At 54.5% G+C, this 27,186-nt stretch overlaps 2 protein-coding genes and 1 long non-coding RNA gene across 5 annotated transcripts in view; 1 reads left to right on the top strand and 2 right to left on the bottom strand.

Moving 5' to 3' along the window:
- Positions 1-1,297: 1,297 nt before the first annotated feature.
- On the bottom strand, positions 1,298-4,335 carry HOXB2 (homeobox B2). The gene is made up of 2 exons (XM_030295243.1): positions 3,725-4,335; positions 1,298-2,953 (listed from the first exon to the last, which is right to left on the bottom strand). The coding sequence occupies exons 1-2, from the start codon at positions 4,104-4,106 to the stop codon at positions 2,295-2,297; spliced, it is 1,041 nt and encodes a 346-aa protein (XP_030151103.1). The 5' UTR covers positions 4,107-4,335; the 3' UTR covers positions 1,298-2,294.
- Positions 4,336-5,564: 1,229 nt separating this feature from the next.
- LOC115500672 lies at positions 5,565-12,899 on the top strand. 3 transcript variants are annotated; one of them, XR_003964599.1, is made up of 4 exons: positions 5,565-5,960; positions 7,645-7,830; positions 9,002-9,059; positions 12,661-12,899. It is a non-coding gene; the product is annotated as an uncharacterized LOC115500672 (long non-coding RNA). The 3 variants fall into 3 exon arrangements; XR_003964597.1 differs by lacking the exon at positions 12,661-12,899 and adding an exon at positions 10,055-10,117; XR_003964598.1 differs by lacking the exon at positions 12,661-12,899 and adding an exon at positions 9,355-9,414.
- The window catches only part of HOXB3 (homeobox B3), a 28,261-nt gene continuing 9,021 nt past the window's right edge, over positions 7,947-27,186 (bottom strand). Inside the window, exons 2-4 of the mRNA XM_030295239.1 lie at positions 14,706-14,793; positions 11,162-11,762; positions 7,947-10,295 (exon numbers count right to left, since the gene is read on the bottom strand). Of these exons, the coding sequence (XP_030151099.1) occupies positions 9,460-10,295; positions 11,162-11,609 (1,284 nt within the window). The 5' untranslated portion in view covers positions 11,610-11,762; positions 14,706-14,793 and the 3' untranslated portion in view covers positions 7,947-9,459. The remainder of the gene's footprint in view (positions 10,296-11,161; positions 11,763-14,705; positions 14,794-27,186) is intronic.

The raw sequence follows: 27,186 nt of genomic DNA, 5'->3' as shown, positions 1-27,186 counted from the left end.
AAATAAACACACAGCCCAATGAGATGTATAGTGTGGTTTTAATATATTGTATATTCACTTATTTATGGGGAAAATAAATACACGAGCCAATAAGCTGTGTATTATTACTTTAATATATTGAATTTATTTCATACCTATATATTTTATGAGGGAAAATAAACTAATAAGATACATGATATTATTATAATAACACATCTAATTGTTCTATATTAATTTATTTATGAAAGAAATAAGTGCAACTTAACATGACATAAGATTATTTAATGCAGGAGATGAATTCTATATTAAGACAGTTTAAGGGATTAAATTCCAGCTGAATAAGATGTGTGCACTTCCCACACTGAGGGGCCAGTTAAAAAAATATGCGAGAGCCTGTCTAGTCCTATGTGTCGCGACCTGTGTTGGCTCCTGGCTTTTCCTGACAGTTGTTGCCTCCCCGTGCCTGGTACTCCAAGTCCCCGTCCTGCTGGTCCAGGGGAAAGTCTGGGAGGCCCAGGAAATAAACTGCTTTTCGAGAATGGCAGCATCTGCTGGGGAGGTAGCCCTGCGGTGTCTGTTTCTGAGCCAGAGAAATATTAAGTAAACCTAAGAAGGATGGATGGCTTTCCAGGGCCCTTTAAATCTCCGCGTTCCCCGGAACGAACCAGGAGGCAGATGGGGGAGATCGATCCTGGCTTCCCCGCTCGCCGGGTTTGCAAGCAGCCGGGCCGGGTGCGGTGGGGGATAGGAGACAGAGCTGAGATGGCAAATGAAGCTGTCGGTAAGACAGGTAGGCCTGCATCTGGAGGAAGCGGCGGCCGGGCTTTAGATCCAGAGCCAAGGGTGCACAGTCAGACCCCGCGAGGCCGACCCGGGCCTGCAGACCCGCCGCTCACCCCTGCGCGGCTCACCCCTGCGCCGCCCACGCCGCGCGCACTCCACGTCCCCCGCGCGTCCTCCGCCTCCGCTGGCCTCTTTTTTTTTTTTTTTTTTTTTTTAATAACACAAAAACGAAAAGGAGGTTCCTGGCTCCCTTTCCTCAGGGGGGCCTGGAAGGTCCGGAAAGGAGAAGGAGGGCGCGGGGACAGAGCCCCGAAGCGGCTGTCATGGCGGCCACCGACTCTCCCCGCGCCCTCCCTGCAGCCCGGCCCCAGCGCCATTTTGAGCATCTTCACGGCTGTCCTGTCGCCCTCCAGCTCTCCTCGCTCCTCCTTCCCGCCCCCGGAGGCCTAGCGCCTGCAGAGGCGGCGCGGGCCTCCCCGGGCTGGCGGCCCCGCCGCTCCTCGGACGCCCTCCCGACCCCGAAGCCCTAGAGTGGCTGCGGGCACCGAGGAGCACTGGGGTCCGGGCCTCGCTCCATTTTTCCGCGAGCCTCCTTCCTGACCCGTTTGGAAACCTGCTTCCCGAGAACACCCCCCAACCCCCACGCCACTCGGCCCACGACCCCTGGCCTCGCGTCCCCAGGCTTCTTGTGTTCCCGAAAAAGCCTTTCCACCCGGCTTGGGGGCACTGAAGCCAGAAGCTTGGGGAACCCTAGGAGCCCTCCCGCTCCGGCTAAACCTCTGCGCCCCCTGCTACGACCCCCGGTCGCGTCCCCGAGGCCTCCTCTCCCTCCACCCGCCCACCTAGATCTCTAAGCAGAGCCCCGGAACACCGACGCGGGACCCAAGGCCATCTGTTGGAGGGTGTGCAGGTGACATAATTCCAGCAAACTCCCCACTCCTCTCGAGCTGCGGGTCGAGAAGCGGTGGCCAAGTAGGGTCGCTTTTGTACCACCCGGACTTAGCCGACGCGGGGTCGGGCAGCCTCGCGCGGGTCCCGAGGGAATGAGGGCGGGCCTAGGGAGGTGCGGGGCAAGGGGCTGGGGTTCCAACACAAACACTCGTTTTCGTATTATAAAGACATTTATTTAATCTATGAAAATAATGTACAATAAATACTTTCCCCTTTTCCTATTATTAAAGAATTTCAATAAATAATCTACGGGTCTAAAACTTAAAAAGAGAGAGAGGAAAACAAGTTCCTCTAGTTCTTTTTTAAGAAAGCCCCCCCCCCAAGAGTTTAATTATTCCTGAGATTTCGTTGGAAGGAGTCTACCGAACGGAATTTGTCTGTGTGTTTTAAAAAGACACCCGAGTGCCCAATATTTTAGAGAGGAACGAAAGGAAATGGATTAAACACGAATTCAGTAATACCTGAATTTTAGCAAAACACAGAAAGAAGTCTAAGCGACTTGGGGGAGAGGGGGGTCCTCGGGTTTTCCAGCAGACGGGACGAGGGGACGGGGGTCGAAGCGGCCGGGAGGAGGAAACAGGTTAGGGGAACTGCAGGTCGATGGCACAGAGGGTGCTGGTGAAGAAATCCAGCTCTTCTTCGGAAAAGGGAACCGGGCTGTCGAGCGAGCCCTGCAGGCTGGGGGACAGGCCTCCGGACAGCTGGACACAGGAGTCGGCCGCGAAGAAGTTGAGATCGGGCAGGAAAGGCGAATCCTGCCGCTCGGGGAAGGCGTCTTCGGGCAACGGCTCGGGCTCCAGCCTGGCGGCCGCGCGCAAACTACCCCCCACGTGAGCGGTCAAAGGCTGGGGGCCCGGGGCGCCCGGGAGGGCCGGCGCGACCTCGGGCGGGTGACAGCAGGCTTCCCGCGCCGGCCGGGAGGCGGAGGGGCGGCGAGGGCTGGCCGCGGGCTCGTCGGCTGGCTCGCCGGCGTCCTCCAGGGCGCCTGGGCAGGCCGGCTCCCCGTCGGGCGGCTCGCGGTGCTGCGTCTGCCGCTTGTGCTTCATGCGCCGGTTCTGGAACCACACCTTGACTTGCCTCTCGGTGAGGTCCAGCAAGGCCGCGATCTCCACGCGGCGCGGCCGGCACAAGTACTTGTTAAAGTGGAATTCCTTCTCCAACTCCAGCAGTTGCGTGTTGGTGTAAGCAGTGCGCAGCCTGCGCGCCCCGCTGCCGGCGGCCTCCGGCAGTCCCGGACCATCTGCAGGGAAAGAGGGCTGGGTGTCAAAAGCGGGCGGTGTCCCCTGCTCAACCTCATTCAGCTTAGGTGAAGACCACCCCAGCCGCCAAAAACAGTATCAGCAGCACCCCCCCCCTTCCCGCCTACCGAAGCGGCCCGCTCTCACGGCTTTTCCCGTCCCCCTCTCGCCCGCAGACCCTGCCCGGGTCAGGGCACAGCATTCAGAGAGCCGCCCACGGACCACGCAGGGGGTAGGGAGCGGCTGCCTTTTGCCCCCAGAACCTCAGAGCCTCCATCCCGAATCATTGGCGTGGAGCCCTCAATTTGGCATTTTCGAGCTTAACCCAGAGAGAGGGGGTTCATTAACAAAGATTATTCCTCACCTCCTGTCCTCCCTGGCTTTCAAATTCCCCTCTTTGAGAGCAGGGAGAAATGGGATTGAATCCCTTCCTGCGCCCAGGTTCAATCCCCAACACCGCTTTGATTCCTCCGTACAGATAAAGGTGAAAAGCTAAATCAAATCCTTTTTCTAACAGAGAAAAGGCTCTTCCCCAACCAGCCTCCAAAATCTGCTATAGTGTTAAGAAAGAAAGAAAGAAAGAAAGAAAGAAAGAAAGAAAGAAGAAAGAGAAAACCAGGCCTGAACCCCAGCAGTGTATTTTTCTTGTTCATCCCTGGACTGGATGGGGCAAGGATCCCCAACAGGCTCGACACCCTTTTTACCTCCCCCATCGCTCTTTCTCCCCCTCTCTTCTAGCTGCCCCTCACCCCACCCCTACCCCGCTAACCGACCTGCTGGCGATCCGACCCCGGAGGCCGAAACGGAGGAGGCGGCTGGAGGAGACGAGGCGGATTGGCTGGGTTTCTTGGCGGATTTCTTCTCTTTCATCCAGGGGAACTCGGGGACCAAGGGGGCGGCGGGGAGCGGCGGCGGCGGCGGCAGAGCGGGCCCATCTTCGCCTCGCTTTTGGCTCCTGGGTCTCTGAAGGGTGGAGGCGCCGGGCTGGAGGCTGGGGAAGGTTTGCTCGAAAGGAGGAGGAGGAGGAATTAATGTCGACTCCTTGATTGATGAAGTTTGAAATGTCTCCAAGACAGCGGGGAAGGAAGTCAGACACTCGGCGAGCGATGGCTGGCTGTTTATAAACCCAATCTCCCTCTCAAATTCAAAATTCATGGCTTTCAATGGTGGGGGAGGGGGCCTGCTGGGGGGGGCGTCAGGAGGGAGGATCGGAAGGGACCCCCCCTCCTGCCCCCCCCAGGTTTATGTGATGGAGCGATTTTGGGAGGGGGAGATTTCGCTCTTTCTCTCTCTCTGTTTTTGTTTTTGTTTTTTATTTTTATTTTGGGCCTTTATAATTGTATATTGCTGATAAATACAAGCGTATGGGGACTCTCTCTATTAAACCCAGGACTCCGGCGAAATTGCAGGGAATTCATGGTCACGGGACTGGCCTCGGCCAATCGCTTGTCTGGGCCTGGTGGAAAACAGAGAGCATTATTTGCTTTAATTGATTCAAAAACTCTAGAGAACCACGACCTGGACACCGTGAGCCCCCAGTCCTACACTCCCTCTCCCCAGTGCTTCCCTTTCTCCAGAAAAGCTAGAGGAACCTTTCTCTCACCCCCTTCAGAAGATGGGAGGCTCCAAAAGGTGGAAAACAAGAGAATCTAAGGGAGAAGTCTTCCTCTCTTCCAAATATTTTTAATAGAATACATTAGTGCTTTCTTTATAATGCCAGCCGTATTATCTTCCCCACTCTCCCCCCATTAAAAAAAAAGAAAGAAAGAAAGAAAGAAAGAAAGAAAGAAAGAAAGCTGAGTGAGGATCTCAGAGTGAAAGAAAAAGATAGTAGAAAGAGACTTCCATCCTTTGGGAAAGGTCAGTGTTAAGGTGCAATAAGGAAGAGGAGAGATTTACAATCATCAGCACCTCCATCCCCATCCCACCCCCCCAAAAGCAACAGATAAATCTTAGAAAATCGACAGACACTCCCAGGCTGACACAGAGGAGTGAGATAGATGGTGAGGGGCTCTTTGGGGCCTCTGGCAGCCAAAGCTGTGTGGTCTCAGTTCCCTTCTCTGCCCAGTGTTTGCAGCACTTGTCCACCTGCCTTCCTCACCTGGAGCCATCTCACTCCTTTTCAGGACCCCACAACAGCCAGGGTGTAAAGTGCCTATGCTCTCCCTCAAGCCTCAAGCCCGTATCTGTATCTATATCCAGGGACATGAACAAGAACCAAGGTAGTAGGAGATTTAACTTAGAGCACTCTCAAACCTCAGGCCAGTGTTTGGGGGGAAGGAATCCCCGCCCAGGACAAAGAGAATCCCCCTTCCTATTTTTGCCAGTGTGCTAGTTTTAATCATCATCATCATCCCTGGCAAGAAAGAATTCTCTGAGCACGGAGAGGGTGGCAACAATGACTACTGAGATTATATTCCATTTAGGGGGCAGGGGAGGATTTTTTTTTTTAATTTTATTTTGAGGGGATCAAGACAGTCTGAACTTTAGAGAGTATTGTAATGTACTGGAGAGAGGGGACACAAGACTCGCCCCCCCCCCACCCCGGAGCAATTGGTGGGAAACTAGATCTCAAAGCAGAAAATGAAAAGTCGATCTGGGGGAAGATTTTTAAATAAGTGGGTCAGAGGGACCGAGAGGAGATGAGGCGATCAATCTTAGCCCCCTGACAGCTCCCTCCGATGGCATCAAAGAATTTGGCTCTTTGGGAAAGCCGAGGGAACAGCCGAAATTCCACATCCCTTTAAAAGGCCTGGGGGTGGGGGTGATAGCAAAAGAGAAAGGTGATTCTGGGAGAGCAGGGAAACAGATGGGCAATGGGGACAGAGGGAAGGACGCTGAGTTGGGTGGAAAGTTTGTGTGGAGAACTCCCACGGCTCTGGCCTCCCCTCCCCCTCCTCCTCTCGGCTGCCCAGCAAGGAGGAGAAGGCTGGTTAGCAGAGAAATGGCAACTCAGCCGGGAGCTGGAACTAGAAACTTTCTGTCAATGTAACAGCCGCGTGGGTGGCGGTGAGTATTCATCCGCGTGGGTGGCGGTGAGTATTTAAAAAGGACCGAGAAGGCCAGAGGAGAGCCAGGAGAGAGAAAGGGGATTTGTAGGTGGGGGCTGCAGGGACGGGAGGTGGACCGCTGCGGAGGGCTCAGAACAGAAGGAGCTGCTCTGAACTGGGCAAACTGGCCAGAGACCGTTGTGTCCAACTCCACTCCAAAGAAGGCACTTTTCGCCATTTGGGGGGGGCGGGGGACGTGGTGTGGATGGGGCGGGGGAGGGGAGGTGGGCACAGAAGAATCCGAAGAGTAGTTGTCTGGAAGTTGTGCAGGGAGGCCTGAAAGAGGGTTCTCCCTCCATTCACCCCCTTGAGAAGCCCTGGAAGTTTTTCCGCAGCCTCTCCAGCTGGCTGCAGAGTAGAGCGCTTCTCTCCGCATCAGTTCAGGCCGAGACTGTCCCTGCAGGAAATACGGCTCTCTTTAACCCTGCTGACAGATTTTATGGCCAGATTAGAGAACAGCAGAAAAGTTGGGTGTTAAAAGGGGCCAAGAGAGCCCTCCTTCCCAGAGACACCGCTTCCCCGCCTCCTGTTATGCTGTGAATCTTACAGCACAGATATTTTCCCCCACGACTTTGGCTGCTTAGCTAGAGCCTGGAAGCCCGCAGAAAGAAGGGCGGAGGACACCAAAGCCAAGTGGGCCCTTATTTTTCGTTTGCAATTCCAGCTTCAGGCCAAAGCTCTGTTTTTCAAACTCAAGCTCAATTCCTTCTCTTGGCCTGCCTCTCTCGTGCTAGATAAATAATCAATCCACTCCACCCCCAGAGCCAAACATGGCGCTCCATCTAGTTACATCATTCAGAAAATGTTATTCAGGGAAGAGGAAGAGAGAAAGACAGAAAGAAAGAAAAACCCTTGAGCGTTATTTGATCCCAATCAAACTTTGCACGCTCTTATGCCTTTAAATTATAGCCTGACCCGATGCTAAATTGCTTGCTGCTTGGATGAGCCGAGTCCAGTTAAAACCCTACTTGGTGAGGGGGGGGGGTAGAATTCAGGTTGCTTTTTTATTGTTATTTATTGTTGCATAAAGACTGTAATTACTAACCTTGGACTGCCAGGATGCAACATAAAAATGAAAATCAGCCCTCGCTTTAAGGCTGAGGGCCTGGAACGATTCTCACTGACACTGCCCCCCCCCCACCCCACTACCACCAAATATATGCTCCTAATTAAGCAATGCGGGCGCATCGCTTACAATTAGAATTATGCATCTCTTCAGCAAGCAGCCATCGCTTCTCTTTCAACGAATTAGCTCCATATTTCAGCCGCCCTGTCTCTTCGCTCTTATCGGCTCCAGCGACGCGGCGGTGACATTTCATCTTTGACAGACCCTCTCTATCCTCGCTCCGATGTGATAAAACTTTTATGGAACCACGACTAAGAAATGAAGTTTTCCCAAGGATCGTGGAAACGGAGCTGCACATTTGCCTGGGGACCATTTTATTTACGCTTGGATCCCACCGCCTCGCCCTCCCTCCTCCCTCTCTCCCCTTTCCTTGGCAGGGAAAATCTAAAGCGCCTCCTCTCCCTCCGCCCCGAGTTTTATTTAGTGATTTAATTTCACTTTAGTTTTAAGGTTTGACCTGAGAAGTCTAGGCCTCAGATTTTTTTTTTTTAATCATTTTCCTTTGTTTTCATTTTAGACCCAATGGTGGTTGGGCTTCGGGTCACGTGACGACTTCTTTGTAGCTCCGGAAGAGAACTGTGAAGTTTAGGTTCCTTGGAAGAAGCAGTAAACGGCCAGATGTTGTTGTTGTTGTTGTTGTTGTTGTTGTTGTTGTTGAAGGTGTGGCCAGGAAGTTGTGGCCAAAGGCACGAGAGGACAAAAGGTCAATGAGAAAAACGGAGAGGCCAAGATAGGGTCTTCGACGTCCTTCTTTCCTTGGGGGAAGTTTGGCAGTCAGCAGCCTCCCCCTGCTATGTAAATCGGACCACCAGGACAAGATAAAATTGATAACAGAAAGTTTATTCAAGAATTGTTTGACAGACAACCCTTTTAAGTGAGGAAAAAAGTAACTACGGAAGAACAAAGAAAGTTTCGAGAGGGAATTAACTCTAACTCTACGAATTCAGGACTATACAATGACAATAGGAGCTGAGTTCATGCCTTTTAGAACTAATTACAATTGCTCATAAGTACGCGTTTAACATAAATCTACAGCTCTTTTCTAGAGTACAATAATAACTAAAATAGCTGGTTTTACATGACAGGAAACACAACGTCCTTTATAACAAGTAAATACTAAAAAAGTACAATTTGTCATTTTTTTTCCCTCATATAAATACATAATGTGGGGGGGGATAAATAATACAAAAAAGAAAATATTTTAACAGGCTATAACCAATAAATATATATGAAAATGTTCACTAGAACACACACTTCTTGAGCGATGCCGGACTCCTGCAGACCCAAGCATCTCTCACAGTTGTTTTTATATCCATTAAAATGTAAACTCTAAGTGCAACAAAAGTGTCCTGACAGGGGGTTGAGCGAGGCGCACAGGCCCAGCTGCAGCCCCTGCCTGGGACAGACAGTTTGTTAAAATATACCCTGTTTTCACGTTAAGTCAAGAGAGCAACAGAAGAAAAGAAAAGTGTAGAACCTCGTGTCGCCCGATTGCTTTCTGTGGAGAGAGGGGGATGGTCCTGGAGCTGAGATGGGAGACAGCAGAATGGACAAAGCTTCAGTCCTGACACCTTGCCTGCTCTGACCTCCCAGCGTTCCATAAAAGAAAAAATATATATATATTTATAATATAGACAGCTCTGACTTTCAGGATCTCTCGCCATCCCTGAGCCCTCTGAAAACTGTAATAGATGGGGGCGGGGTGTAGACATGAATGTCCTAAAGCAGAAACTATGGGGCTAAAAATGGAGGGAGCGCCCCCAGAAACCTCACATGGGTGGGAGGAAACTTGAGGCTTCAGGAAAGTGGGAGGGGAGCGTGCTTTGGGCCCTTGGTTTTGAAATGGGCTCTCTTTTTTTGTTTGTTTTTTAAAGGAGAACTGCAAGGAAAAAAAAAATCAAGATTTGGAGGAATTACTCACAGAGATGGAAGGTAAGTTGGTTGGTTGGTTGGTTGGTGATGGCCTAGCCATCTTGTCTGCTTTTTAAAATGTGCTTCTCTGCCTTGTTTCCCTATCTCCTAACTGGGTATTGCTGGAGGCCTAGGGTTGAGGGGATCATCTCCACAGTCGGCTGTGGATTTCTCTCCAGTGGGTTGGCAGGCGGACCGAACAAGGACTGGAGGACCTTACAAAGCAACTTCTCAGGCCAGGGGGAGGGGAAGGGGCTCCAGCCCGGGTCTTCCCAGCAGCAAGTGTGGCTCTCGCCTCCTTGCCTCCCTATTTCAGACCTCCAGGCTGCCCCCTCAGAGCGCACGGCCTGCGCCCCTCATAGCTCTCACCCACCCCAAGACCTCGCCCCTCCGCCACCCCGGCCCCCCGGCCCCTCTCCGATCACAGGTGTGTTAATTTGGGCGCTTCTTGGATTCTACCCTGAGGAGGAGGCGCATGGTGAGAGGAGAGGTCTGTGTAGGTAGGGTGGGGATCGCAGGGTCCGTGGTGCTGGTTGGGGGCCATAGGGGGCGCCCCGTTGTAGTCCAGGTTCCCCGAGGGGTGGTGGGAAAGGTGGTTGAGGCCATAGAGGGAGGGGCCGGCAGGGGGCGGCAGCGGATCCGCGTAGCCGCCCCCGCCCACGTACACGGGGCTGCCCTGCATGGTGGGCGTCCCATAGGCGCCCCCGTTGGCTTGGAGGACGTGGGGCTCGTAATCGGCCGCCGGAGTCGGGGGGTACTTCTGCGGGGCGCCGCAGCCTTTGAGAGGGGGCTGGTAGTTGGAGGGCAGCGCGTAGGCATTCTGGTGGGCTTTGCCGAAGGCGGGCGGGGACGGGCTCTCGTAGCTGGGGGTCATGGAGTGTAAGGCGTTCATGAAGCCGGCCGTGGACTGCATGGGTTGCGGGGGGCTGCCGGCAGGGGAGGGGCCCCCGGACGACGAGGCCAGGCCCTTGGCCTTCTGGTCCTTCTTGTACTTCATGCGCCGGTTCTGGAACCAGATCTTGATCTGCCGCTCGCTGAGGTTCAGCAGGTTGGCCATCTCCACGCGGCGCGGCCGGCACAGGTAGCGGTTGAAGTGGAACTCCTTCTCCAGCTCCACCAGCTGCGCGCTCGTGTACGCCGTCCGCGCGCGCTTGGACGCCGCCGACCCCGGGGGGCTCTTGTCCCCTCCCCCGCCGCCGCCGCCGCCGCCCCCGCCGCCACCACTGCCGCCGCCTCCGCCGCCGCCTCCGCCCTCCGCTGGATCCGAGGGGGAGGGGTGGGAAGGGGACAAAATGAAATAAAAGATAATTACTGAACACGCCGAAATTGAATGCATGGTTTCTTAATAAATCCAGGCCTGGACTCGGAGCTCCCGCCGCCCTCCCCTTCTCGTCCCCGCCTCCTCCTCACCACCCCCCCAACGCCCGTCGCATTAGCGGACACTCTATAATAGTGGCATTTATTAAGAGACCTGTTCTCCTCTTGCTGCCCCAGCTTATGAAAATTTGATCATGTCACGCAGACAGAGCCGCATGGCCATTTATTTAGAGCTGGGTTTTCTCGCGCGCGCTTTCTTCCCCCATCACCAACTCCAGGTTCTGGGAAGACACCCCCCCACACACACACACAAACTTCCTGCCGGGGTCCTGTGGACTAGGTGGGCGGCCGAGGAGAACCCCTGGGGGAATCTGAACATTCGGGGGCAGGGCTCCGAAGTGTGGGTCGAAGAGGCTGCCTTGCCTGGAGGCCGGGACCCCGGGCGGCCCGAGCGATTGTGATTAATACCCACAGTAATCATACTTAATAATAATCAATCGTTGGCGACTCTGCGTCTACTGGCAGCGTCTCGTGGCTCTGCGGCCTTGCAAAGGGCTGAGTCCGAGCGCCTGGCCTTCTGGAGCTCTCGGCAGCTCAGGTGAAGGAAGGGTGGCTGGAGGGAGAGGGTGTTGGCGGGGTCAGGGGTCATCAGGTGGTGGGGGCTACGGGAAAAGCGCCGCTGCAGGGCCGCCACCTGATATTGTTCCCCGGCCGCCGCCTGGGCGCCTAGGGGCTGGGTGCTAGAATAACAGTGACATTCCTGGCCTGGACAAAAGCTGACGACGAGGAAGGCAGAGAGCTGGTACCTGTGCCGGGGGAGCTGTTTTTCAGCTTGGACGTTTGCCTTGACTCTTTCATCCAGGGGAATATCTGTTTGGTGAGGGTGGAGTTGGAGCCAGGAACGCACTTGGGGGTGCCGGCTTTGCTGGGCCCGCCCCCATTATTGCTGTTGCTAGTGGTACTGGTAGGTGCGGCGCTGGGCGGGGGTGAGCCGGGCGGGGCGGGCAGGGGCTCGGGGGCCAGGCCGGGCCTCATGCAGCTGCCGTTGAGCTCCTTGCTCTTGGCATGCGGGGCGGCGTTGCCCAGGGACTGCAAGGAGCACGCCGAGCGCTGGTAGTCGCCTTCCAGGTGCGTGGCGGCCTGAAAGGGGGGTTGGGGGGGACCTTCGTAGCCGAAGCCATTGCTGCCAGGGTACGAGGAGTAGCCTCCGAAGAGTGCTGCCGCGGCGTTGTCGTAGTAGGTGGCTTTCTGCATCGCTGAGCGAGGCCCGGGCAGTGGGTGGCAACTTGCAAGAGCCTGATACCCTCACGACCGGACATTGGCACCCGCGGGGGTCACGTGAGGCGCCGGACCCCCCCCCCTCCCCTTTCTGCCCCCCTCCTCCCGAGTCCGTTGGGAGCTGCTGACCTGTGGGGTGAGAGAAGAGACACAAGGGGGAGAAGAGGACTGGGGCTCGAATCCATCTTAGGAGCTGAAAAGGGAACTGACATCAATAGGGTTTTTTCTTCTCCCCAACCCCAACATCTTCAAAGCAGATGCTGAGGCCACTTTCCTGACCTGAAATGGATTTTTCTTATTTCAGTGCTTTAATTAAAAAAAATTTTTTTTTCCACTTCAAAAATAAGGATTCTACTCCTTCGGGGACTGCCTAGGTACACAATCTTACTACTGGAAGGCCATTGCTTCTTTCCTGCCTGCAGGCTAGTCCCTGACCTCTCCTCCTCCCTCTCCCTATCTCCCCCTACTAACTCTGGGATAGGGTGGCTCAAGGAGGGGGGGGACTAGGAGACTCCAAAATAAAAACATCATCAACACCCTCCTGTGAGCTGAGAGGCCTCCTGCCTGCTGTCTTTGCCTCCCTCCAGGTCCATCTAGGTCTGTCACCCAAGCAGAGTCTAGCCTGGAGAAAAAAACCCCAAGGATCTCCAAAAGAGACAGAAAGGAGAAGCAAGTTGAGCAGGGAACCTTCTCCTGTGAGGGATCCTCTCTTTCCCTACCCACCTCACGAAGAAGACAACAACAGCCTGCCCTAGAAACTTCCTGAACATTTTTAACCTCCAGAGCCAGCAGAACCGAGCCTCCTCCCTGGCCCTGGAGGAACCACCACCTCCAGTCTGAGTCTTTGCTCAGCCAAGTCTGGGACCCAGCAGCTAGCAGCTAGCGGCCCCCATGGGGCCCCCAAATGGAGCAGGATTGTTTCTATTTCCCTGGCCAGACGGATTGGTGCAGTGACCATTTGGCCCAGGTCTCTCCCCGCTCCATTTTTTTCATCAGACCTAATTTTTTCCCACCCTTTCCTTGACAGTCTGTGTCCTTTGATTTCCCCAAAAGAAGAAGAGAGAAAAACTGTATAACTGCTGGACTTTACTACCAAGAGACGCAAAAGTACTTCCTAACTGAGGACATCTTCTCCCAAAGGAAAAAAAGTCCACAGAGCAATTAGAACAATATTATTCTCTGGGTTGGAAACAGGGTACCTTGTTTACTGAAGTTTTCTGAGGCAAAAAAAAAAAAAATCATTATTTTAATGCAGACGCTTAAAACTGTGCAGAAAAAAAAATAAAGGTTCGTGCTGTCATAGGATTTTGTATATTTCTTCTAAAAGTTCTGACTGCATTTTTTTCCTCCCTGTCTTCCCCAATTTCTCATCATCACATTTCATAAAACCTCCAGAGTGACCCTCTCTTCTGACATGTGAGTTTAGACTACTTAAATCTCATTCAGCCCAGCTGTTCAACCCCAAAGAAAACTAAAAATAGGCAAATAAAATAAAAGGAGTGCAGGTGAAGAAGTCCCTCCCACACATAAATCCCCTTCTTAATGGCACAGATACACATTCAAAAGGGAGCCGGGGAGCCCTGAGTTCCGATTGGTTTCTGGGAAGAATTTGTTTCTGGGAAATACACATGGGTCTGCAAACAGCAGGTCCTTCCAGGGAGGAGAACTGGAGTTCAATTGACCAGGCTGACCCAATCCCTTTATTATTATTACCATTAGCCTCTGATGATTTAACCAAAATTAGCTTCAGAGCAGCCCTGGATGAAGGGGGAATTAATTAACAGGCATCAGTTGAGTTTGTTATTAATAGAGAAGAGAATGAAATAAAAACGTTGGAAGGGGTTGGCTGGCTGGGCCCTGGCTTTATTTAGTCTAAATGATTGTTACAGCAGTAATGATGATGATGATGATGATGGTGATGATGATGATAAAGCAATAATCTGACTAGACGCCTGGGGCCGAAATTCCTGTCGTTCCCCCTGCAATAAACCTGCAAACCATCGCAGGACAGAGGCCAGGCGAGTGTGGGAAGCGGAGAAGCCAGAGACGTAACAGGAAAGAATGGAGACTCCGCTGGCGGCGAGAAAGGGCCGGGAGGTTTGTGGACTGAGCTAGCCCCTGGCTGCCGCCTCCGGGCTGTCTCGGCCACTGCTGCCGCGGTGGCTGGTGACTAGCTATGCTGGCCCAAGGAGGCGAAGAGAAAGCGTTCAGGACGCCTCAACGGCTAGCGGCGGCAGGTTCCAAGCACACCGGGCGGAGGGCAGCAAGTTTGGGCGCTGGAGGTAACCGAATTAAAAGGCGCCTTAGCAACTCCGCTCTGGGACTTTGCCAGGCCCGGATCGACCGGAGGGCGCAGAGGCCTGGCTGGTGGGACAGTGAGAAGAGGTGAAGGTGCTGAGGGGATCTGAGATCTGGGGATCCAGGAGAAGAGGGGGTGGGGAGCAGCTCTACCAAGCCAAACATGTCTATTTCCCTTGCCTCCATGTTGGAAAAATCCAGGCTCCATATGGCTTCTCGGGAGAGAGGGAGGGAGGGAGACGGTGGCTCCCGGCTTCCCCCCAGGGTCTCGTTGGAGGAGGGCGGTGAGCCACCCCAAGAACCCCACCTGTCCAGGCACACCCCTGAAAAGAGCCGAGGACAGTAACAATAGCTGGGGAAGCCCGGAGAGAGGGGATAGGCCACCTTCCAGGACTTAAAAAAAAAAAAAAATTAGTGGAAGGAAGAAAAATAAAAGAACAAGAAAGGAAAGGAGAGAAAGCTTAGGCTCTTCTTAGCAGCCGGGGGGAAATTCAGCGCTGGCTCTGGCTGCTGAAAGAAAAAAGAGGAGAAAAGGAGAGAAGAAAAAGGGGGGGGGGAGAGAGAGGGAGAGAGAGAGGGAGGGGGGGAGGGGGGGGGAGGGAGAGAGAGAGAGGGAGAGAGAGAGAGAGGAGAGGAGAGGAGAGTCGCTGCGTGGAAGGAAGCTTAAAGCTTGTGAACTCTTCTTGAACCGAGATTGGAGTCATATGGGCCATAAATCATTGAGACATACTCTCCGCCATTCACAAACTGATAGCCTATTTCAGTCCAGCTTACCTTAGCCACCGACGAGGGGAGAACAGGCAGACATAATATATATTCACATCGAGCCCCAGCGCGAGCGGCAGGCGAGAAATCTCCCCTCCTTGAAGGCAAAGGAAAAAAAGACCACTGTTTAAAGCTGCGTCGCCCCCCCCCCAGTAGCCACCCCGGCTGGGGAGCCCGAGGGGCAGAGCGGCCGGTGGAGCCGCGCGGCGTCCGCTTCAATTCACTCGGCTTAGGAGCGGGGGTGCGCAGGAGGGAGGGGGGTGGGGGAGCGGGGGAAAAAAATAGAAGAAGACCGAAAGGTGCTGGAGCGGCTCAGCTCGCTGAGAATCCAGCTCCGGGCTCCGGCTTGGCCAAGCCGCCACAGTGTGGTTGCCCTACAAGACTGGTACGCCCTACTCTCCGTAACAATGGCCTCTGCTTTTGCACAGGGAAAAAAAAAAAAAACCACACACACACACACACACACTCACACACACACTCACACACACACACACAAGCTCACACACACCCCCACCACTCCCCCTTTAGTAAGCTTAGATGCCAGATAAGGAGGGAAGGTGGTGGTGGTGATGGGGGCCGGGGAAATTTTTTAACGCCCCCCCCGGAAAAAAAAGTGAGAAAGGAAAGAAGGCAGAGATTTTTGTTTGTTTGTTTGTTTGTTTGTTTAAAGAACAGGTAAATTTTTAAATTGAGATTTTGGCGGGGGAGGAAGAGGAGAGCACGGGCAAGGGAAAGCTGGTGGAGTTCACAGCTCCCCCCCCCTCCCGCCCCGCACCCCACTAATAAGCCATTATGCTAACTGAGAAGTAGGTGGGGAGGCCTAGTCAAAGGCACCCAAGGTGTCTGGGGGTGGGGGTGCTGGGTGCCTCTCTGCATTCATTGGCAATGGCAACACCAAGGCTTTTTTTTTTTTTTTTTTTTTTTTAAGTAGTTTCACTCCTCTGGGACTGGTGGCTGGGTCTCCCGCCCTCTCACCCTGGCTTCCCCCCAACCACACTCTGAGTCTCCCAGTCTGTCTCTTCTCTTCCCCCACACCCTCCCTACTCCTCTTCTCTCCCTGCAAGTCTCCAGGCCCAGTTTCCAACCGGTAGGGGGGACAGCCAGACGTTTTTTAAAAAACACCCCCCCTTTTTTGAGAACAGACAACAAGCGGTGAGTGATTATTTTAAAAATCCGGACCATCTTGCAGCAGGAGGGGGGTTGAGGAGAGGGTGACAAAAGGGGGACTCTGTTTAGCTCGAGCTCCAGACACGGCTGGCAATAGAGAGGCTGTAAGAACTTAACAGAGAAGTTTCTGTTAAGATTGTCACCTCGGGATAGGCAGAAGGGGCTAAGAGGTGATAAGGACATTTGTACTTCTGAGAAGGTGAGAAGAACTACCAAAATGGCTTCATCTTAAATGCGCTGGCAGAAGAGAAGGGTGGTTATTAGTATTGTTCCGAACAAACCTGTTTGTTTCTCTTAGCTCTGCAAGATTTATGACTCTTGGCACAAATGAGGAAGACTACAAAAGCTAAACTTTTCTTAGGGTGTGTTTGAGAAGGGCAGGAAAAGGCAAGGAGGCCTGTAGGAGGGAGACAAGAGCCAAGAATGTAGGTGTCTGCAGATTTGGGGCGGGGGTGGGGAGAGCCATTCCCACTGGAGGAAAGAGACAAAAAAGAAGACCAGGACGTTTCCCAAAGCAGGAGTGTTTGCAACTCTGCCTAACTGCTGAGTCGGGACTTAGGGGATGAAATAGAACGCAGAGAGTCTCTCTTTTCTATAAAGGCAGCTTGGAAAACTTGTTCTCTTTAACTTGGAGTAGACAGAGCCAGCCACTACCCTGTGACCTCCTGGTTAGAATGCTTGCCTTCTCCCATCTGGACGCACCAGAGGAGATGGGACTGGGAGAACAAAGGTGAGAGATGGTTCCAGCTATTGTCCCCCTCCGGGAGAGGGTGGCTGTGTCTGGCAAAGCTCCCCTCACACCCTATTGCTCCCCACTCACAAGCTCTGCTTTGGGCTGAGAAAGGGTCCTATTCTCCCAGGGTCTCCTCCAGCTCCTACCTCTTCCGGGCCTGCTAAGTCAGTTTTCATGGGCTGAAGCAGCCAGTTTTGGGGGGCCTTGCTGAACAGGGTGAGTGGGACCCATGGCCTCCCTGCCCTCCAGCAACAGGAACCACATGCAGAACCTCCCACTGTGATGCCCCAAGGACCCTACTACCACCTGCCTAGAGAGCTGGTGGCTGAAGGAAGGGGGGGGGATGTGCATGAGGATGAAGGGTGGGGGCCATTTTTCTGTTTATCAGTAGTACCAAGAAAAGAAAATGCTCAAGCCAGAGCCGATGCTGCGGCTCAAGCCAGGACCCTCAAAGAGAGCCATTAGGGCTGCCTGTGTACGTGGCTGCACAGAGCCTGTCCTGAGATTTCTAGACCCTGGTTAGGGGCCTACAGTGTTGGTACCTATGCAGCTTTGGGCCTAGTGGGTTGGGGACTCAGCCCAGGGAGGCTTCCAGAGGCTTAAGGGAACCAGCACCTTTGGGTCTTTTCTCTGACTCCCCCAAATTAAAAGTCGAAAATGGACCTCAGATCCTCCAGCTCTCCTAGCTGTTGCTACCACTGGCTAGAGAAGGTCATTGCAAAATTGAGAGAAGAGGAGAGCCTGGTGGCTATGGGGCTGCACAGCTTTGCCTCAAGGAATAAAAGAGAGCCTAGAGGGCACCCAGCCCAAGGCGGGCCTGTGAGACTGGGGCTGCGATGCTTTCCCCAGACAGTAGCGGACCCCTCCCCTCCCAGAGCCTCCTCAACTCATTGTGGTCCCTTCTGGTGACACAAGGAGCTGGGGCACGGTGGGATGGGGGCGAGAAAGAGGACTGGGGCTGGAGAAAGCTAACCTGGAGAAAACTTTCAGAAGACACGCACCCCCCAAATGCGGTAAGAGATGGAGTGGGGGCTTCTTATTAAACCCGGAGAACAAGGTCCATTTGAAATGCTTGGGAGGCAATTAGATCCCAGTTTGGTTTCTTTCTTGCCTTTTTCCTTCCTTTCTTGGAGATTTCTGGCGGGCCGGTTGCCCCTGATCGGGGCTGGGAGATGGGAGGCTGATGGTAAAGAGGCAGCCTGGCCGGCACCCATTCCACTGGGTGGGCAAAGGCAGGGCAGTGAGGAGCTGGGCCAGGGGACTCGGAGTAGGAGACATCAGAGGGGTGTGAGGGAAGACCGGGGTTTAGAAAAAGACAGGGGAGAGGAGTTTCTCACTCCTGACAACACAGTGGTGATTTAGGGGCAGACCAGAGAGAGGAGTGGCCAGTTTCTTCCTGGACCCAAGAAGGGAAACTTGGGCAACTTACCGTGTGCGTGTGTGAGAGAGAAATTGAAAAGGAAAACTCGAGAAAAGATTAGGACAGATTTTATGATAATCTAACAAAGGCAGAAATTAATAATAAAGGTAAATATTAGAGAGAAGAGCCCCCTTCATGGGCATAGTTTCCTCTTCCACTCCCTACAGCACTCCCCTCCTCCATTCCTAATCCCTACTCAATATCAGGGGACAAGGAGCACTTTAAACCTCTTTAAGCCATTCCTGGCGCCCACCCTCCCAGGCCTTAGAGGGATCATGTCTCTCTCTCTCCCCCCTCCCAATAAAACCCATTAAAGAGCAAACGAAAATTCTCCTCTCAATAAGGACAAAATGGCTGGCTCCTTTAAAATCGATTTCTGGTTTCAGCTTTGGGGAGACCAAGGATCTGGCCCCCAGCTCAACCAACCCCCGGCTCACTGAGAAGCGGGGACCTGGGAGCGGGGGTGCGAAGCGATTCGAGATCTGTTTCTTTCTGGTCCTGTCTGGGCTCCGGGTCCCACACTCTTCCAGCTTCACTGCCCCAACTTTGTGGCCGCTGCGGACTCGTGTGAAGTTCACACACACACACACACACGCACCGGAATGTCCATCTCTTCTTGAATATTAATAAAGATTTCAAAGCTGGCGGTTGTAAAATTAAATTGCTAATGAAGATGGCTCTTGGTTTGTGGATTCCCAACCCCCACCTCTCTAAGATGCCCTTGCGGGAGGAAACAAAGGGGAAACGGGGCAGGAGAAGATTCGGTGCCTCCGCGGAGGTCAGTGTAGACCCGGCTCAGCGGAAGCCGGGATCGAAAGAAGACGGAGTACGGTCAGAGAAGAAAAAGGCAAGCTGTGTTCTCTCTGCCCCGAAAGTGTAGGGGCGCGACGGGGAAGCAGGAAAAAAAAGGGGGGGGGCAGCCACGTGGGTTCGCAAAGTGTCCCGGTGACCACGGAGGCCGCCTGAATGCGCTGACCATACGGAGCCGATGGAGGTGCCGCGGGGCCGAGTCTGGAGTCCGGAGCAGGCGGGCGCCCTGGGGGCTCAAGAACCCGTTCTGAATCCAGGGTCCCCGCCGCATCTGGAAGCTCAGTCCCGGCCTGGCAACCCCCCACGCTGGCGGGTGTCGAGACAAAGGTGGGCAGCCCGGAAAAGGCAAGAGGGAGAAGGGCGAATCTTGGACAGCTTGGGGAGGAGGTGGGCTGCTGGGGAAGGGAGGGAGAGGCAGGCAAGAGAGGACAGGGGCCCAGCCTGCTGCCAGCGACTGCGCAGGTCTCTCCTGACAGATTGGATGTCTCTCTCCCTGTGACCTCTGTTTAGCAGACAATAACTCACCGGATTAATGACCAATCAGCGGAAGGCCTTCCCAATTGCCTCCAAATATAACCCCCCACTCCCCCACCCCCCGAGTCAGAATAGGATAGGGCCAGAGTCTGGACCTGCCAGCCCTTTGAGTCCCCGCCCCCCACCTCTCAAAACAGAGCTTCTGATTTCCAGAACCCCAAAAAGTTCTGCCCATCTCTTCTCACTCCTCCATCAGAACTCATGTACCTGGCCACACTTCCCAAGGCAGTCTGGAAACCTCTGGTCCCCTGCTGGCCTCCCATGTCCCTGACCCTATAAGAAATCTCCCTCTCACAACTATGCAACTTCTGAGAAGCCCTCTCCTCTTTCCAGTGTTATCTACTTTCAGTTGGGAAAAGAGATGAAGACAAGAGCAAGAATAGGGCAGGGGGTGGGGCGCCTGGGTGGCTCAGTCGGTTGAGCATCAGACTGAGCGTCTGACTTCAGCTCAGGTCATGATCTCACAGTCCAGTCCGTGAGTTCGAGCCCCGCGTGTCAGGCTCTGTGCTGACAGCTCAGGGCCTGGAGCCTGCTTCAGATTCTGTGTCTCCCTCTCTCTCTGCCCCTCCACTGCTCATGCTCTGTCTCTCTCTGTCTCAAAAATAAATAAAAACATTTAAAAAATTAAAAAAAAAAAGAATAGGGCAGGGGCTCATCCACCTCATAAGCCTCCTGTCTTGGCTGCCCAGGGAGGAGACCTGATACAGTGCTGTGGCACCCTGTGTGTGTCGTCTCCCAAAAAGAGAGGGCTCAAAGGCCCTGGGGTCAGAGTGAGGCTGGGGGACAGACAGTGGCCTACCATTACAGAATCTAAATTCTGAAACCATAATTCAGTCTTTGGGCTGGAGTAGGAAGAATTTCAAAAGCTGAAATTTGAACAGCTCCAGACTCAGCCCGGTGCCTGTCAAGGAAAATACCTTGCTCTGTGAGGGGAACCCTCCTCTTCCTTAGCCCCTCACCCCCAAATGCCAATCCCAGTCCAACCCAGCTAGCCAGCCCCTCTCCACTGCCTTCTGTTTCTATTGCTCTCAGCCTGGGCTTCTCTGCTGAGAATAAAGACACCTTCAAGAGGAAGAATGGTCCAGATTCTAATAGATTTCCTAGAGCCAGTCAGAGTAACTATCCACTGCTCTGGGTGAACACAAACTCCCTGTATATTGCAAATAAGCGTGTGCAGTAACTTCTATACCCAGATGCTCTCAGGACCCCAAGCACTAGAGAGTTACCCCAGGTTACACCTAGGGAGAACTCAGACACTGTCCTGCCCTACCCCTGCTACTGTTACAGACAGGGACACTGAGGCTCAGAGCCAGGAAGTGGTTTGTCTAAAAATTTGGCATAGGCGTAGCAATTGGGAGGCTAGGCTTCTAGCCATTCCAGATTGGCTATGTGCTCTGAAGCAGTGAACTCCTGGGGCCTCAGTGTCCCCTCTATAAAGTTAGAGAACATGTGTGGAGGGGAGGGATTGGGCTTAAATGATCTCTAAGGTCCTTTTTTGGACTGACAGCTTGTGGTTCTCTGTGTGCTAACGTAAAAGCGAATGACCATTATTGCACAGTAGTAAACTGAGTTCAGACAATAATGGGCACCATCTCTGGCAAAAGCAGAATATTTCTTCTTGGGATTTAAATGGGACACCCCCACTGCCCAGCCCCCACCCCATTCCTGGTTGTCCTTGCCCCCACAGAGGCTCATGCACGGTTTTAACCGCTTTTCTGTGTGTGTGTGTGTGTGTGTGTGTGTGTGTGTGTGTGTGTGTTGTGCGTGGAGGGGGGGGTGGTTTTCTACCTTCATCACCAAATCAAAAGTGCTATTTTTGGACAGCAACCTGAACAGTAAATAATTAATTTGTGTAATTAGAAGGGGAAGGCTTTGACCTGGCAATTTTTAACCAGGAGTCAATGCACCCATTGTACCAGCCTGGCTTTCCCACCCGACCCCCAACTCTGCCCACACACCTACCGGCCTCCCTAACTGCCCCCCCCACCCCCACCAGTTGGAGACCAGCATTCCCAAGATGACCAGCAGGGTTCAGAGTCAGATTCTGCTCCCTCCCCAAGAAAGTTCCATTCTTTGCCTCGCTCCCTCACAGAAACAGGCCCTCTGGCAGCACCCCTCACAGCTTGCTTTCCCGACCCCCTAATGCCCCTAACCCCCAACACGGGTTCCAGGTCCAGGCTCTCTGCTCTTGGGACACATGAAATCCACCTCCCCAGCTCGAGATGCCCAACAATGCAGCGGAGTTTGCATTTCAAGAAACTCCCATTAATATCAATTTACTTCACTGAAACCTCGGGTTCTTCATCAAGTTGATGATTTATGATAAAATCAATTAAATTACGGCCACTTAGGGCCCAGCCGCTTCCTCTCAGATTTCATTGGTGCGGGGCCCAAGTGTCTGGTGGAAAAATGCAAGTTTAGCTGGAGGCGAGGAAAGATAATTCTGCGGCTGAGAAAATTTAATGCAAAACAATTTCCAGGCAAAGCCAGGCTTCTAGAAAGAAATGCAAGAGCCACCAGTTGGCCTGAGGACATAACTATCTGGGGCCAAAATATTTCTCTCCCCACCCCCCCAGCATCCTGCATGGCTCCCTTCCTCTGTTCCACTTTGTGCTCACTTGTCCCTTCCCAAGCAGAGACTTCGGGAGAATTGGAGAAGTAATGGTGAACTCAAGCCTGCCAAGGCCCAGTGTCCAAGCACCGATATCGGCTACCACCCCAGGCCCTTTTCTTCTCTCCCGCTCCCCTCCCCCCTCTCCACGCAGCCATGCTCACTAATTCCTTAGTCTCCCATAGCAAAGTTAAAGGTTCAAAGGGAAGATCAGGCAGCGTGGGCAGATGGCACAGAGGGGCCAGGGACCAGGCCAAGTGGACTGTGCTGCATGTGGCTGTGGGAGGAAAGAAAGCACGGGGCAGGGGGCAGGGGGCAGGGGTGGGGAGAGCCTGGTGAGAGGACCGGGCAGCAAAGCGCGGAAAGAGCTATCACATCACAGAGTACCAGGACCAGAGAACACGGAGCCTCCCTCCCAGCTCCCTGTGTGCCCACTCCCAAGGCGATGCTGTACCCCCACAGACCCCAGCCCGAGCGCACGTGTGCCCCAGTGTGCGGACGCTCTCACACAATACACAAACACACCTCCACGTGTGCACGCTTGCACACTCTCCTTCTGCATCACACAGACCCACCGCATCCTGCGCCTGCAAAGGGACGGTTCCCACCATCTCCCCACATCTGGGAAAATAAATCCCAGCCAGTGAGCCTGGCATCGTCTCCCACTACAAGGAGAGGGGCTCCTCCCGCCTCTGCTCTGTTTGGTTTTTGGTTTCCAGAGCAGTCCCGGAGTAAACATAGCTTCTCTGAAGCCATAAATCACCCCCTCTCCTACCTTCTCAGTTTAACACCCGGCCTCACCGCAACCCCTTGTAGTTTCAGCTTCAAATAACCCGCCAGGTGCTAAAAGGCTCACCAGGATGGCAGCTGGGCTGTGGGAGCAGGGCCCAGCTGTCCCCCCAACTCTAGGAGATGCCCCCACATTTCCTCCACAACCCACAGCTTCCGGCTCCCCTGGAAAACCCTCCCCAGCCTCCAACACTCCCTTCCGAAGCCGGAGAGACCCCCCCCCCCACCACATCCCCTAACCCGGCTCCCGTCCACACACCCGCGGCGGGGCGGCGAGCAGCCCCACATTCCTCCACATTGCCCTGCACACCCGGATCCCTCTACCCCCTCAGCACCCACCCACCCGCCTCTTTAAGGTGCTCACATCTTTGTCTGCCACGATTCGGATCCAGCCTCTTTCCCGACCCAGGAGAGAGACCTAGGGGCTGGGGTCTCGGCCGCCCCACACGCACACCCTTAGCCGGACCTCCCCCCGCCCCACACTCCCCGCGCTGGGCCGCGGGGCTGCGCACCCCCACTTACCTGGGCGGACTCCCGCTAGGGCGCAGGCCGCGGGCGGCCGGGAGCAGCGGACGCGCGGGAGTCGACTGCCAGGCCCGGGTCCCTCGGCCCCGGCTGGGGCGCCCCGGCCGCAGCCGGCCGCATCGCGCTGGTGCAGACCCCGGCGGCCCCCGGAGCGGCCGGCGGCGCGGGGAGAGGCCCGGAAGCGCTCGCCCCCTCCCCGCCCCCGCCCCCGCCCCCGGCTTTGTTCGGCCTTCGGGGCGGCGGGGCGGCGAGGCGCGCGCGGAGGCTGCGCTCTCGGGGCGCGGCCGGGGAGGGGGGCCCCCCGGGGCCGGAGGAGCCCGGAGCGCCCCCTCGGCGAGGGCCCGCGTGGGGGCCGCGGGCGGCCGCGCGCGCCTGGCACCGAGCCCGGTCGGGGCCGCGAGAGCCGGCCGAGCTGCCAGGGGAGAGGAGCCGCGAGTGACAGGGGGCACGGCGAGGCGCGGGGAGCGCCGGGGGCGCCATGGCGGAAGGCGGGCGCACGGGCGGCTCTTCAATGTCACCAGCGAAATGGGTTCCATATGTCCGGCCCAGCGGAGAAGGGAGGGGAAGGCAGAGAGTTCTGGGCAGGACGGGACGGGAGGATGGGGGTGGGGGTGCGCAGTGGGGAGAGAGAGCGGTGGCGAGGGGGTAAAGGGACTGGTGCGAGAGAGAGGCGCGAGAGGCTTTGCATTTTCCAGGTTCCCTGGAGTTTTCTAAAGCTGCTTAGGCTGGTAGGAGCTTGCTTCCCCTTTTTCCTTTTCTTTCCTGAAAGATGGGGGAGGGAGGAGATCAGTGAGGGCAGCGTCCGTCGGTTCAGGCTGGGGGTTCCAGGGAGGAGATGTGGATTGGAGGTGAAAGGGAGAGTTCTTGGGCGGCTGGCAGATCAACTTCTTCTCCGCGTCCCTACAGGGGGAAAGGAGGGACCAAACCCGCCAGGGGGAAGAGAGGCCGAGGAAGGGTTCCAGGGCCCAGGTGTCTGACCCAAATCCACCGCCTGCTACCCCCCCCCCCCACCGCCGCGGTGGAATTCTGTTTTGGGAGATTCCAGCCATTAAGTTACTGGCGGGAGCCGTGGAAAAGTGCTAAGGTAGTCTTGGCCATTCCCTGACACTTCAGTTCCTGCCCCAGCTGCCTCAGACCTGATTTAGCACCCCCAAGGGCCTACTCGAGAGGCAGTTGCTTCTGGGACGGCCCCAGCTTTGGGCAGCTGCCTGTAAAGAAAGCACCGAGTCTGGAGGAGCTTCCAGACCCCTGCAGCCCTCCCCTCTCCCTGTGGCTGCCCTCCCCAAAGGGTTGGGCTCTTTCTCCATGTCTCTCTCTCCCTCTCTCTCCGCACCCTTTCTAATAACCATCTCTGCCGTCTCTGTCCCTTTCTCACGGCCTCTTTGTCTTCTCATACTCTGCCTCTCTATCTTCAGGGAGTTTGAACTGAGTCCCGGGAAAGACTTAGTAGCTCCAGAAATTCACTTCTGGGCTCGCTTACTAGGCTGCCCCTCTCCTTGGGGGCAACGTGGCCCTTGGCCTGAGGGCCTTTTCATCTGTAGGGGTAACACATCCTTCCATCACAGAGACATTCTCTTTGACAGAGAAGGGGATAAAGTGAGTGGTTCCCTTCCCAGTTCCCTCCTTGTCACTTAACTCTGTGTGTGTGTGTGTGTGTGTGTGTGTGTGTGTACCCATGCAAGTTGTGGAGCTCCTAATCCCAGGACAGCCTCTCTGCCCCTCTGACTGGCCTTTGTCTCTCCCTGTCATCCCCTCCTTGGGCTCTGCCTCAACTCCCCCCCCTCATAAAGGGATCTTACTGCTGCTTCTCTCTCTGAGGCCCTCTCTTTTCCTTTCATCCTCTCTCTTCTCATCTTTTTATTCAGTTCCTCTGATGGCTAAAACATTGGCAAGCCCAGCTTCTTACAGGCAGGGGGATACACACTATAATTACTAGAGAAAGTGGACACCAGCAGAGTTGGGAAAGAAGATGGAAACAGCCAGCAGCTTTCCGAAAGCCCCTGCCACCAAATACGTTCTACTCCAACCCCTGAACAGCACAAAAGCAAATGGGGTGGTGTGTGTGTGTGTGTGTATGTGTGTGTGTGTACGCGCGCGCGCGCACACACAGAACTGATAATAGGCAGGATGCTTTGTGGCTAAATAAACCAAGGGTGTGTGTGTGTGTGTGTGTGTGTGTGTGTATTTAAACAACAACAACAAAGTCATTGCAAACTTACGGATTTGGGGGTAGGCCTATATGCCTGGGCATCAGGCCTCACATGGAGAGATTCAACAAGGAGCCAGAAACTAAAAGATAACATAATGGTGGAGAGGGATGATCTCTCCGCTTTTGTCTCCTGGGGGAAGACTCTTGAGTGTGAGTTGGGGAATGGGAAGGGGCGGGGGGGGGTATCCCCAGGGCCAAAAGAGACAAAGACCTGAAGGGGGGGCGCTGAGAGAATGGAGAGGATAAGAGGGGGATCAGACATCTACGTCAAAGGCAAAAGCAGCAGGGGGAAGAGGGACAGAGAAGGAAGGATGGTTGGTAACCCGGGGTAGAAGCCTGTAGGACTGGCTCCCAGCTCACCTACCACCCCCCACCGCCCAAGCTGTGACCTGTCCCAAGGAGCAAATCCTTCAGCCTTCCCCTTTTTTTCCCCATCCTCCAAAACAGGCTGAATTCAGAAGCTAATAAAACACAATTCTACCCTCTTCCTTCTTCCTCATGTCCCTCCTCCTCTCCAAGGAAGAGGTAATCCTTCTCCCTTCTCAGGGATTCCAAGACTTTGGCCTAAATTCTGGAACACTGATCTGGGGGCGAACTCACCCTCTCCACATTTACACCCGCCTTGCAACTTCCCAGGTGAAGGAGAAAGACATACTCCCCTCTCACACCCAGAGCGAGCATGGATGTGTGGGATGCTCCAACACTGAAAGAGAGAGGGCCTGAAGGGTCAGAGCCTCTGTCCCTCAAGTCTGCCTCCCCCCAGCCCTTCCCTCCTCCCCCACAATCTCCAGTCCTGTCAACAGCTACCCCTGAATCCAGATTCTCCCCAGTTCCTTTTATCCAGACCAGATAACACCCCCACCCATCCCAGCCTAGGGTCTTGATCTCTTTTACCCTAAACGCTTTTCAACCCAGACTCCCACCACGCACCCACAAATCTGTCTATTAACAAGGATGGGGCTCCGTGCCACTTGGAGCAGAGCATGGGAGCGAGTTCCTGGATGCCCCAAGACTGGGGCCTAAGCCGACACTCCACGAGGCTGATGCCATGAATAATTAACACCTGGGCGCGGCGTCACTCTAATTTTTTTGCTCGAAGGTTTACACTAGCAGGCAGAGTTAAATATCACAGATAATCGTGGCTATAAAGTCACTTGGCCAGGCTCCAGCCAGAAAAGGAAAAGCCAGCAGCCCCGATCGGACTTGGCAAAGGTTCTGGCCCTCTGCTCCTCACCCATCACAACTTTGGGGCGCAGTGTAGAACATCCCCAGAAGCTATTTCTGGCTTTGCTCTGGACCCATCAGGCTCTTCCCTAACGGGAAGGGACTGACCACCCCCCCCCCACAAAACCCGAGGGGAAAGTTACCAGCTCTCCTCCTCCCAATATGCACCCCATTTGCTCCCTCTTTGGATGGGGGCTTGGGGGGGGGGGAACACACCCCGTGTTCTGGAACACTCACCAACTTTCTGGGACCACCTGATTCCCGGAACATTTCTTTTCTAGAAAAACTTGGAGAACTTCTCTTTGCGTTAGCCCCAAACACACATAGTCCCTCACTGCTGAGGAAACTTTCTTTGTTTCAGGAGGTCGAAGGAAGGCTACTGGGGTGTGAATTCATTTCCTTGTTTTGTTAGCCAGGAGGGTAAGCAGCCAAGGCTTTCAGCTTCTCTCCCTGCCCTTCACCCTCCGA

The sequence above is a fragment of the Lynx canadensis genome, chromosome E1 (assembly GCF_007474595.2).
Source record: "Lynx canadensis isolate LIC74 chromosome E1, mLynCan4.pri.v2, whole genome shotgun sequence".
Taxonomy (NCBI): domain Eukaryota; kingdom Metazoa; phylum Chordata; class Mammalia; order Carnivora; family Felidae; genus Lynx; species Lynx canadensis.
The sequence above is the reverse complement of the archived record's forward strand: the minus strand, read 5'-3'. Positions and strand labels throughout refer to the sequence as shown.

Bases quoted from the DNA above. Each gene is read 5' to 3' on its own strand.
- HOXB2 (XM_030295243.1), bottom strand. From the start codon at position 4,106: ATGAATTTTGAATTTGAGAGGGAGATTGGGTTTATAAACAGCCAGCCA. The intron at 2,954-3,724 runs GTCGGTTAGCGG...CTTTCCCTGCAG, and splicing joins CGGGGTCGGATCGCCAGCAG to ATGGTCCGGGACTGCCGGAG.